This window comes from Artemia franciscana, chromosome 7 (assembly GCF_032884065.1).
Source record: "Artemia franciscana chromosome 7, ASM3288406v1, whole genome shotgun sequence".
NCBI lineage: Eukaryota > Metazoa > Arthropoda > Branchiopoda > Anostraca > Artemiidae > Artemia > Artemia franciscana.
Window position 1 is genome coordinate 44,635,017 of NC_088869.1, and position 12,054 is coordinate 44,647,070.

Here is a 12,054-nt window from a genome sequence, read left to right on the forward strand (position 1 = left end):
GAATCCCTGTTTGCCACAACCTCTTTCACCTCAAATTACTTAACTGACCTCTCGTTGAGCTGAACCCTGGTTTAACTCAACCCCTGTTCAAAAAATCTTTAGCTGGAGGATGGAAACAGAGCTCTACGAACAGTTCTGAGGTAGTAAAAGCATAGAAAAGTTCCAACTTTGATGAAAGTCCTGTAGTCTGTGGTCAGAAGACCGTACGGTAGCTTTTTTCTAGCCCTCTATACCACAAGTGCCATATCTTCCTAGTTGGCCATCTTCGAAACCAATGTAAAAAATAAAACGAAAGACAATCTGACTTACCCTGTATAGTTTGAAGCTATCATTTCAAAATCATTCATGGGGTCGACAAAAATGTTATCCCGGAATAAATGGCCGCTGTTCCCCACAACTAAAGTTCCCTTGTTGATGATATCGGTAGCATTGTTGCTGAAAAAAAAGAAGAAATAAATAAAGAGCCGTTCCATGTTCCATGAGCCGTAATTCGAGAGCTGTGGAAAGGAGTTTGATATAATTAATCGATGTCAAACCATTCATTCTCCATGATCAGTTAAAAGCGCATATCAAAAACTTGACTTTAAGAACTTCGTTCATGAGAACATTTTCGTAGGATTCAGACTGTTATCTCAAAACGGCAAGAAAGCGTTTCTGCCCAAGTTAAAAACATGTATTTTTATAAAGTAAACTTGACTAGCTTCATATTAAAATCTAGTCATACAAATTCTCAGAAATCAAATAAGTCCAATAAAAAACTGAGTTCTTCCAACTGACTTGTAACTTCTTTTTCAAAAACTACTTCTTCCATTGTATGGAGTGGATAAATTTAGTGACTGTAGCTAGTTTTCAATTACAAAAGCTAAAAAAGAGAAGAAAAAAGTGTCGTGGGCGATTTACTAAAGACCGTATCAAGGTTTTTCTGCAACAGATAGCACCACCCATTATTTTTATTAGGAAAATTTGTGACTGTTCCATCTTTCTGCAGAAAGATTACTCTTAAATTAACCTAAGATAGCTTAAATAGGAATTAGGAATCGTCCTCATGCGTTCTGAACACCAGTATCCGCTAGTTACAACATTTATGTTCGCAATCAACAGAAAGCTGCAACCATCTCGGGCTGTGTGCTGTTGCACTGGTAAATTCTTTTTTCACTATATATATGTTACTGAGTTTTACTTTTCATTATTATGTTTGGCCCATTTATGCATATCTTTTGAGGAATTTGATAAATTAATAGTTTTAAATAACGATTACGAATTTGATTTTACATTATGAATTTGATTGAACAATTGGGTTTTTACATTTTTGGTCAGTTTTAAGTGTATCAGTGTTCCTTCAGATTTTTTGACGTTTTGTCCTGTATTTTTTAATTGACCTCGAAATTCCAATTCGGCCCTTCGGGGCCGAATATCTATTTTAAAGGTTCTACTAGGCCAACTCTTTGCGAAGCCGGTCCGCTAACAATTTTTTATTCATATCATTGACAAGATAGCTTCTAAATAAGATGGAAATCAGCTGTTCCTTCTGTTCTAAATCAAGTAACTTCACGAAACAAAGCTTATTCTTGAAAACCCACGGAATCACAATCTCAATAAAACTGACAAGTACCAGTTTGTTAAGTTGACTTATCATGAAAATTCGCCTACATTAGCGTGCACTTATTTTAAACCTGATGATAGATTCCCAAAAACAAGTTTGCATCGCATTAGATGATACATAATCAAAGACAAATATTCACTCCCCACCCAATGTTAGATTACCAAAGAGAATTCTATATTTGAGCACATCCTTTCACACACAAAAAAGGAACTCAAAAAACATCTTCTTTCTCATCAAAGATTAACAAAATAATTGGATAAAACAAATTTATGAAAAGAAAAAGACGAAAATAATACAAGGAAAATCAACTTATCCCCAACAGAGAGCAGATGCTAATGAACCAGATAATAAACCGATGAAAAGAATCAGAGAATTACTCTCAATAATCGGACAATGTTCAACAATGGTAAAGAAGAAAAACAAATTAAAAATATAAGTAATTTCAGGTCTTTGTGGCAATAAATACTTACATGAGGTAAAAAGAAGAAATTTGGAGCAATAATAAAAGTATTTTTGTTAAAAATTTGTAAATCTGGAAACATTGTACCCAACAGCGATCAGAGGCTAATGGGCCAGTTAATAAACCGACGAAAAGAATAAAAAAGAACTACTCTCGATAATCGGATAATGTTCAACAATAGTAAAGAAGAAAAACAAATTAAAAATATAAGTAATTTCAGGTCTTTGTGGCAATAAATGTGGCAAAACATGAGGTAAAAAGAAGAAATTTGGACCAAAAAAAATATTTTAGTTAAATATTTGTAAATCTGGTAATATTGTCCCCAACAGAGAGCAGAGGCTAATGGGCCAGACAATAAACCGACGAAAAGAATCAGAAAGAATTACTCTCGATAATTGGATAATGTTCAACAATAGTAAAGAAGAAAAACAAATTAAAAATATAAGTAATATCAGGTCTTTGTGGCAATAAATACTTACATGAGGTAAAAAGAAGAAATTTGGAGCAATAATAAAAGTATTTTTGTTAAAAATTTGTAAATCTGGAAACATTGTACCCAACAGCGATCAGAGGCTAATGGGCCAGTTAATAAACCGACGAAAAGAATAAAAAAGAACTACTCTCAATAATCGGATAATGTTCAACAATAATAAAGAAGAAAAACAAATTAAAAATATAAGTAATTTCAGGTCTTTGTGGCAATAAATACTTACATGAGGTAAAAAGAAGAAATTTGGACCAAAAAAAAAATATTTTAGTTAAATATTTGTAAATCTGGTAATATTGTCCCCAACAGAGAGCAGAGGCTAATGGGCCAGATAATAAACCGACGAAAAGAATCAGAAAGAATTACTCTCAATAATCGGATAATGTTCAACAATATTAAAGAAGAAAAACAAATTAAAAATATACGTAATATCATGTCTTTGTGGCAATAAATACTTACATGAGGTAAAAAGCAGAAATTTGGAGCAATAATAAATGTATTTTTGTTAAATATTTGTAAATCTGGAAACATTGTACCCAACAGAGAGCAGAGACTAATGGGCCAGATAATAAACCGATGAAAAGAATAAGAAAGAAACTCTCGATAAACAGATAATTTTCAACAATAGTAAAGAAGAAAAACAAATTAAAAATATACGTAATTTAAGGTCTTTGTGGCAATAAATGTGGCAAAACATGAGGTAAAAAGAAGAAATTTGGAGCAATAATAAATGCAATTTTGTTAAATATTTGTAAATCTGGAAACATTGTACCCAACAAAGAGCAGATGCTAATGGGCCAGATAATAAACCGATGAAAAGAATAAGAAAGAAACTCTCGATAAACGGATAATTTTCAAAAATAGTAAAGAAGAAAAACAAATTAAAAATATACGTAATTTAAGGTCTTTGTGGCAATAAATGTGGCAAAACATGAGGTAAAAAGAAGATATTTGGAGCAATAGAGAATATATTTTAGTTAAATATTTGTAAATCTAGTAACATTGTCCCCAACAGAGTGCAGAGGCAAATGGGCCAGATAAAAAACCGACGAAAAGAATCAGAAAGAATTACTCTTGATAATCGGATGATGTTCAACAATAGTAAAGAAGAAAAACAAATTAAAAATATAAGTAATTTCAGGTCTTTGTGGCATTAAGTACTTACATGAGGTAAAAAGAAGAAATTTGGAGCAATAGAAAATATATTTTAAGTTAAATATTTGTAAATCTGGTAACATTGTCCCCAACAGAGTGCAGAGGCTAATGGGCCAGATAAAAAACCGACGAAAAGAATCAGAAAGAATTACTCTTGATAATCGGATGATGTTCAACAATAGTAAAGAAGAAAAACAAATTAAAAATATAAGTAATTTCAGGTCTTTGTGGCATTAAGTACTTACATGAGGTAAAAAGAAGAAATTTGGAGCAATAGAAAATATATTTTAAGTTAAATATTTGTAAATCTGGTAACATTGTCCCCAACAGAGTGCAGAGGCTAATGGGCCAGATAATAAACCGATGAAAAGAATAAGAAAGAAACTCTCGAAAAACGGATAATTTTCAAAAATAGTAAAGAAGAAAAACAAATTAAAAATATACGTAATTTAAGGTCTTTGTGGCAATAAATGTGGCAAAACATGAGGTAAAAAGAAGAAATTTGGAGCAATAATAAATGCAATTTTGTTAAATATTTGTAAATCTGGAAACATTGTACCCAACAGAGAGCAGATGCTAATGGGCCAGATAATAAACCGATGAAAAGAATAAGAACGAAACTCTCGATAAACAGATAATTTTCAAAAATAGTAAAGAAGAAAAACAAATTAAAAATATACGTAATTTAACGTCTTTGTGGCAATAAATGTGGCAAAACATGAGGTAAAAAGAAGATATTTGGAGCAATAGAGAATATATTTTAGTTAAATATTTGTAAATCTAGCAACATTGTCCCCAACAGAGTGCAGAGGCTAATGGGCCAGATAAAAAACCGACGAAAAGAATCAGAAAGAATTACTCTTGATAATCGGATGATGTTCAACAATAGTAAAGAAGAAAAACAAATTAAAAATGTAAGTAATTTCAGGTCTTTGTGGCATTAAGTACTTACATGATGTAAAAAGAAGAAATTTGGAGCAATAGAAAATATATTTTAAGTTAAATATTTGTAAATCTGGTAACATTGTCCCCAATAGAGTGCAGAGGCTAATGTGCCAGATAATAAACCGACGAAAAGAATCAGAAAGAATTACTCTTGATAATCGGATGATGTTCAACAATAGTAAAGAAGAAAAACAAATTAAAAATATAAGTAATTTCAGGTCTTTGTGGCATTAAGTACTTTCATGAGGTAAAAAGAAGAAATTTGGAGCAATAGAAAATATATTTTAAGTTAAATATTTGTAAATCTGGTAAGATTGTCCCCAACAGAGTGCAGATGCTAATGGGCCAGATAATAAACCGATGAAAAGAATCAGAAAGAATTACTCTCGAGAAAATTAATAAAGAAATTTCACCTCCAGAATATTACTGAAAAGCTGACTGGCTTACACAAAAGGATTTCCGAAACAGCGTATCGGCGATTGTCGCCTCATCATGGCTTAATTCGTTTTTTCCATTAAAATTATTTATTTAATCGTATTGTTGTTTAATTTTTTTTTATTGATTTATTGGGTTTTTTTGTGTGTGAAGGCATCCTGTAAAATGGTGGTAAATATATTTTATTTGGTTAATGGGTTGGAGAATACTCAGCTATTAAATTTTTGAGGAGCATCTGCTCAAATTTAAAGTTCTTTTTTAACGTGGGAAAATTTTTTAATTTTTTGGTTATTAGCTGTAGGTTGAATATACATGACATTATTAGTTTTGAAATGTGTAGAAGTGAGTGCCTCTGAGGCATTCACTTCCCAATGAGTGCCTCAAAGGCATTCTCTTCCCAGTGGGGAACATCCCAGTGAGGAACTGGGATGAAAAAAACTAATTGAATAAATACGTGCTCTTTTTATGTTTACCCAAATCAAGAAAAAATCATAGAACCGAAAAAATATGCACACAATAACCAAGGACAGACCACCATCTGATTACTAAGAGGAAATGAAACATATATCGAAATAACTATTATGACAATAGTTTTTATCATGGCACTTCAGACTAGATCATACTCTATTTAATAAAATTATGTTAATTGAAAACAAATAGTTGACGCTTTCTAAAATAAAGAAAGCCTTTCTAATTATATATTTTTTCATAAAATATCTTTTCATTTCACTTAACCTCTTTTAGTATTTTGGAAAAATAAACACTAGTCACGTTTTGCCTTATACGCGCCTTATTATTATTTCGTTTTAAAGACACATCAAATTTATACTTACTAATGGAAAGAATTATGAATGAACGCCTGGTAAGTAGGAACCCGGAAACCTTGGAAACCATGTAAATGTACTATATGATAACCTGTGTTTTGTGCAAAGTGATTCGACGTGGCGTTGACAACGATTTGATCAAATTCCACAACATTGCAGTATGGAACTTGATTTCGTGTGATAACATTATGCCAAAAAGTTGCCTAAAAGATACAAAATAAATAATTGTTATAAAAAGAATAAAACATCTAAAAATTAAAACTAGGAAATAAAAAAGGATGGAGTTTGATTTTGTGAAGTAAGATAGAGAATTTAGTTTGGATATATATTCAAATCACTGGTAATTTTTTTTGAAGATCTATTTATTTTTGTCAAAATATTTACCAAGAGCCAATGAGTCAATAGTTAGCTCCGTCGATCAAAGATACATTTTATTCGAGAGGGAGTTTGGGATCCTTGACCTTTCCTAGGAAATTCCTGTAGTTCCTACTGCGGGGAGTGGTTTAGTCACAGAGGGAAACAGGAGAGAGAGAGAGAGAGAGAGAGAGAGAGAGAGAGAGAGAGAGAGAGAGAGAGAGAGAGAGAGAGAGAGAGAGAGAGAGAGAGAGAGAGAGAGAGAGAGAGAGAGAGAGAGAGAGAGAGAGAGAGTATTTTGCAGTAGAATTGTTTTACTTGAGAGTCTAAGGAAATAGATCTAGAGCATATGAGCGCCCATATGGGGGGAGGAGGGACTCCAGGCCCCCCTCTGGCTGACTGAAACTTCCTTAGATTTTTATATTTTTGTTTTGAGATTTCCATTATACAGCATTGGAAGCGCCGATTAGATCAGGTAAATTCCCACCCCCCTAAAATCCAGCTTATGGGCGCCCATGCTAAAGCAGGAATTATATTAGAGGCAACACAATAGAATTGCCAGTAGCAAAGATCCATAATTTCATTAATTTCTCCTCCTCCCTATGGCAAAGGGAGGAATCTCTCCTCCCTTTGCCGTAGGTAAGAGTGTCAGTGGTGATAATTTCATTAATTTTTCAAGTTGCCATTTTGATTAATCATTCCTACGTGGAAGAAATCATGAAAATACTTAAATAACGTTTCGTCGACTAGTGGTTATGACTAAGCAGCATCTCGGAACCCGATTACTTCTGTCAGTTTTGCAACATAAGGGCATGTATTGTCAAATTCACCAACATTAGCAGAAGAATATTTTTTTTCTGAAAAGAAGCCACAAATAGTGCTTTCTTAAGTAATCTCCAAGTTACAAAAGTAAAGTGGTGATTAAAAAAGCATACCCTAAGGTAATCTTGCGCAGAGTTAGAACATATAAAACGAGCTTCTCCCTTCTGTCCAAATGAAATTGGAATTGGACTGAAATAAAGCCTTACTCTCATTGACGGGGATTCTGCCGACGAATTTACAGATTTATCATATTTCATCTTAGAGAAAATTTGCAAAGAAGTGTCACCTAAATCTCAAACACAGCCGGACAAGCTGGACTTTCAACTAGCGTGAAGAACAAGCAAGTCTTCTGTAGCCTTGTTAAGACCCTCCTAAGGTTTCGCCTTAAGAGGTGATTCGGAACTAATAGGATGTTAGGAAAATTCAAATTGGGAGGTTGGGAGGAGGTGGTTGGAAACTTAAAATACCTACACAGTATGACTAAATCTGATGAAGACCCTGTGTCTAAAATTACCACACGCATTGCTTGTACTGGAAACACCTTTGACACGTTAAGGACAGGGTTCCCACCCGGTGAAAAAAAGATTGCTAGATTTTATTGGTTTTCTTGTTGATTTAGTGATTTTCTTCAATAATCTAGTGATTTATGTGCTTATTTAGTGATTTAATTTTTTGGTGGTTTAAAAAATCGCAAGAAATTGTGATAAGCTGCTATGATTGGCAACCCTGGTTGAGAAACGCATGCAGAGGCGCAGCGTACTGCCTAAAAATAAAACTCGGAAGCTTTAACAGCAGCAGTCTCTCCTTGCTGATGTACAGATGCTACTTATGGGCGTAAACTAATCAGCTGGAAAAGTAGATAAAGCGATTTTAGAGTAGCAATCTCAGATGTGTCCTTGACGTGTGCCGGAAAGACAAGACCACAAATACCTGGAACACAAGATCACAAATATCTGGAAGACACGAAACAGTCACTTGTGAGTGACAAACTTAAAAATAGTTGATGGTATTATGGAGGGTGAGGCAGCTTACCCTATTATGTTTCGTGTTCGTTCATCTTGGAATTAGAAGACATTGACGCCAGAGAGTGACACTTGAATGTTATATCTGAAGAATTCTGTGCTTTCAAGGTTGTACGGTAAAGATCTTTGGTTCAAAGTGCTTAAAAGGCCGTCAGAGAAGGCACCGTTGCCGTCTTATCCGCCTGCCTGTGTGAGAAGATCTAAGTTTAATAAGGCTTAACGTGCATTATTCCCGAAGAGGTCCTCATGCGCTTCTTGCAATCCACAGCTTTTTTCCTTTATAAAAACGCGCCAATCAGTCGAAAAATTCTTTTGTTGATTTGCATTCCAATGATTTCTACTCAAACACTCTAATAAGAATCTACATTGATGAAGGAGGAAAAAGATGTTTAAAAAAAAAAAAAAAAAAAAAAAAAAAAAAAAAAAAAAAAAAAAAAAAAAAAAAAAAAAAAAAAAAAAAATCAGTAATATAGAAAATATAGTCAATAATGGCTAAAACAGTAAGCCAACCAGTAGATACTAAAAACCAGACCTTAAAAAGGCAAACATAAAAAAGGGCAAAGAACACTATAAGCTTAGTGCTTTTTAACCCTTCATGATCGTCAAATTTTAATGAACTTGATAACACACATCATTGTTAGAAGGCCTGGTTTTGTAAGCTATTTTGAACTCACATCTAAGAGTCGAAATTGGAATTCAGAACTGTTTTATGCAGCTCTTTTGAACCCGTTCAAGTTTATGCCATAACTTCAACAGCATTACGCCATAATTTTCTGTTCAATAATTAAATTATTGATTGTATCCATAGGCTTTCTTTTGACCATGTCTCTAAATGCAAGTATAATTATCATATATTTAAACATTTACAAAAAATACAGTGAAAATAGTTAACCCAAACAGTAGACTGTTTGGCCAGTGTATTCTCCTGATGAGCCCTTATGTTGGGTGTTGCCTCTGAATTATTTGTCTATATTATTTTTTCTATGGTTTGGTAAATGACGACTTATACTTATTGACGACATGACTGCCTGTCCATGGATTATTCTTTATGGTTGATTGTGTGTGGCTATGCTGTTTGACCTATGTGATTGTATGGATGAGTAGGGTTAAGGCCTCATTCAAGTGCTGGTCTATATTAATCACTAATTTAGGAAAACAGTCTTCCTTTTCTCCTTCTGTCTCTTTTTTTTTTTTTTTTTTTTTTTTTTTTTTTTTTTTTTTTTTTTTTTTTTTTTTTTTTTTTTTTTTTTTTTTTTTTTTTTTTTGTGTTTGTGCTGTAGCATTGGTGATTTCTCTTTTCATGATATATATATATATATATATATATATATATATATATATATATATATATATATATATATATATATAAATATATATATATATATATATGGGGTTTGCTGAAGACGGCCCTTGGACATAGGGACGCAATATTCACTGAATTGAATTTCACTGTCTTGGAAAAATGTCCTTATTGTTTCTAAGTTGTGTTTGTTTGGTATTTTGTTTCCCCAAGCCACTTCATATGGAAGGATTACTTCATAGAAACTTCGGATGGGACTCATCCAGTTAGGAATTAAAAGTTCTAGTGCTCATTTTAAAAGCAAAAAGGCAGAGGGTAATCAACCCCCTTCCACACACTTTTTAGATACCCTGTCCCCAAAGATATGCGATCAAAATTTGAGACAGCCATTGTCTTCAAAACAATTTAAAGGCCAAAGAATTATGTCTCTAGGGATGACATGAGCCATATAGAACTTGAGCAAGGACGGTAAGTTGTGTTTACATATAGGGTTTGTTATTGGTGAAGGAGGGCAAGTTTTATCTCGGGTTTCTAAAAAGGCTTAGGGCATTAAGGTAAATTTTTCAGGAAATATTGAGCAAGGGGGATGTTGAAGAAATTCAAAACACATATACATGCTGGTTTTAAAAACAGCGTAAGAGTAATAATTTAGGAACTAAGGGAAATAGATATAAAGATGTCAAATATAAATGTACAACAGGAGTTAAACTATTTCAAGAGCCTAATGAGAGGCTTTTATTACAGAATCATATCTTCAAAAAATATTGACACTATACCAATAGAAGCTCTAAAGTATTCAGAAGGTCTACACTATTTCCCCCTGTGAACCAGAATTAACGTCAATCTGGCTTCTCTATTCAAGAAAAGCCACATCAACTTCAGTGGTGCAATTTAAACAAAATTCTGGAAGGGGGGGAGGCAAAGTTGGAGCCAATTTTTCCAAATCAAGTGATAACGACATTAAAACTAAAAAGTAAGCCATTTGGTACCATAAAGGTACTATTTAGTAAAGTGCTATAAAGGTGCTTTATATACTATAAAGATAAATCTAAAATAAAAAAAAAAACTTATCTGTTTCTGTTGATGCTTGAATTAGGCAGGTTTATATTAATTTCGGCCGAATTTTGGAAGAAACTAATTCTTAGCTGGAAGGGGGAAAACCGAGGTCTGGGAGGGGCAGTTGCCCCCATGCCCCATAGCAAACTGTGCCCCTGGTTAACTTCTCGTTGTTTTGATAAAATAAAATCTCTTACAAAAACACTGTTTGAAACAGCACAAAGATAAACAACAAATTAGAAATGGTGCATTGGTACTCACTTGTTGGCTTGGCGATTGCTGTCTTCCTTTCAGTAATAGAGCTTCAAATTTTTCATTTTTCTCAAAAGCATTATTATAAAGCCTTGCTCGAAGGGACATAGGTGCTCCACTTGAATCTGCCTGAATATGAAGACCTCCTTGGTTTCCTTGGACAAGGTTATGCTGCAACAAGAAAAATTATATTATTAAAAAACAATTATTATTGGATATTTGTGTTTTGATGAACTGCCTTTCTTTATCTGTAATAGTTTCTATTAGAAAAAAAAACACAGTAGAGAAAACTTTTCCTATAAAAAATAAAAAGTATTCCTAATAAAAATTAAAAAAATAGAGCGACAGGATCGGAAGAAGACGTTAAAAATGCAATTTTTGCGAAAGAATTCCCTAAAATGTAGACGAAAAATACTAAGTCATGCCATTCTTTGGTATTTTTAACTAGAAAAGAAACTAGGATTGGAGCCGAGTATAAATCAACTCGGCATACCTTAAGGGGATTCAATACCATAAACAATCAGCCTATCTCGTCCATTAAAAACTCTTTTAGTTTCTGTGGCCAAACTATTTAGAATTAATTGGGTGGTCTTGCCATAACTTGTAAATTTTTTGAATAAGCGATCCGAATAAATGGCAGAAAACTAAAAGCCGACATCTATTTCCCCAGAAGTCTAAGAAAAAGCTTGTAGCTTCTCTTGTTTTGTGCTGGAGATAGATATATTTAGTTTTAAAGAAACTTGTATCATTAGAAAGTGTAATTTTTTTTTCAATATATCGGAGCAGAATTTTCTGTTTAAAATTCAAGGAAGGGTTGTCTCTAAAACCTAACCTAACCTTCCCTTTTCAATTCAAAAATCAACGGTATACCTGGTTATGTATGTTCTTTATTAGTATACTTTCTAATATACCTGCTAGAAAAATGCCCCTAATAACCTCAAAAGGAATGTCATTTGATCGATTTGACAGCTCTTCGAATTTTTTTGTGGTGCAACCGAAAACTTTTCGACAGAATTCCATTGTCTTTCACTCAAATTTCAGAATCAAATCAAAAATTCTCATAGGTTTCAATGATAGATAGTCCACTAGGAGAATTCGTTAATGTACCCTTTGCCTTTGAGACAGTCAGCCAACGTTGAGGCTTGCAAAATGACTTTTAAGGTATCGAATCCTTTTCAGCTTGAATAAGTAAAAATAGATTTTCTGTGCAGAGAAATAAATAGTAAAGAGCCATCCTTCTAAAGAGATTTATTAAACAAAAAAGGTTGATTTTTATGTCGGAGTATGTACATAAACCAGGCTGTCGCCAAAGAAATAAAGAACATAAAAAACCACCAAA

General features: G+C 33.1%; 1 protein-coding gene across 1 annotated transcript in view; it reads right to left on the reverse strand.

Annotated features, from left to right (window-relative positions):
• LOC136029355 (protein bark beetle-like) overlaps positions 1-12,054 on the reverse strand; it is a 141,743-nt gene that overhangs the window by 15,719 nt on the left and 113,970 nt on the right. The window contains exons 19-21 of the mRNA XM_065707660.1: positions 10,725-10,886; positions 5,919-6,112; positions 310-435 (exon numbers count right to left, since the gene is read on the reverse strand). Coding sequence (XP_065563732.1) covers positions 310-435; positions 5,919-6,112; positions 10,725-10,886 — 482 coding nt within the window. The remainder of the gene's footprint in view (positions 1-309; positions 436-5,918; positions 6,113-10,724; positions 10,887-12,054) is intronic.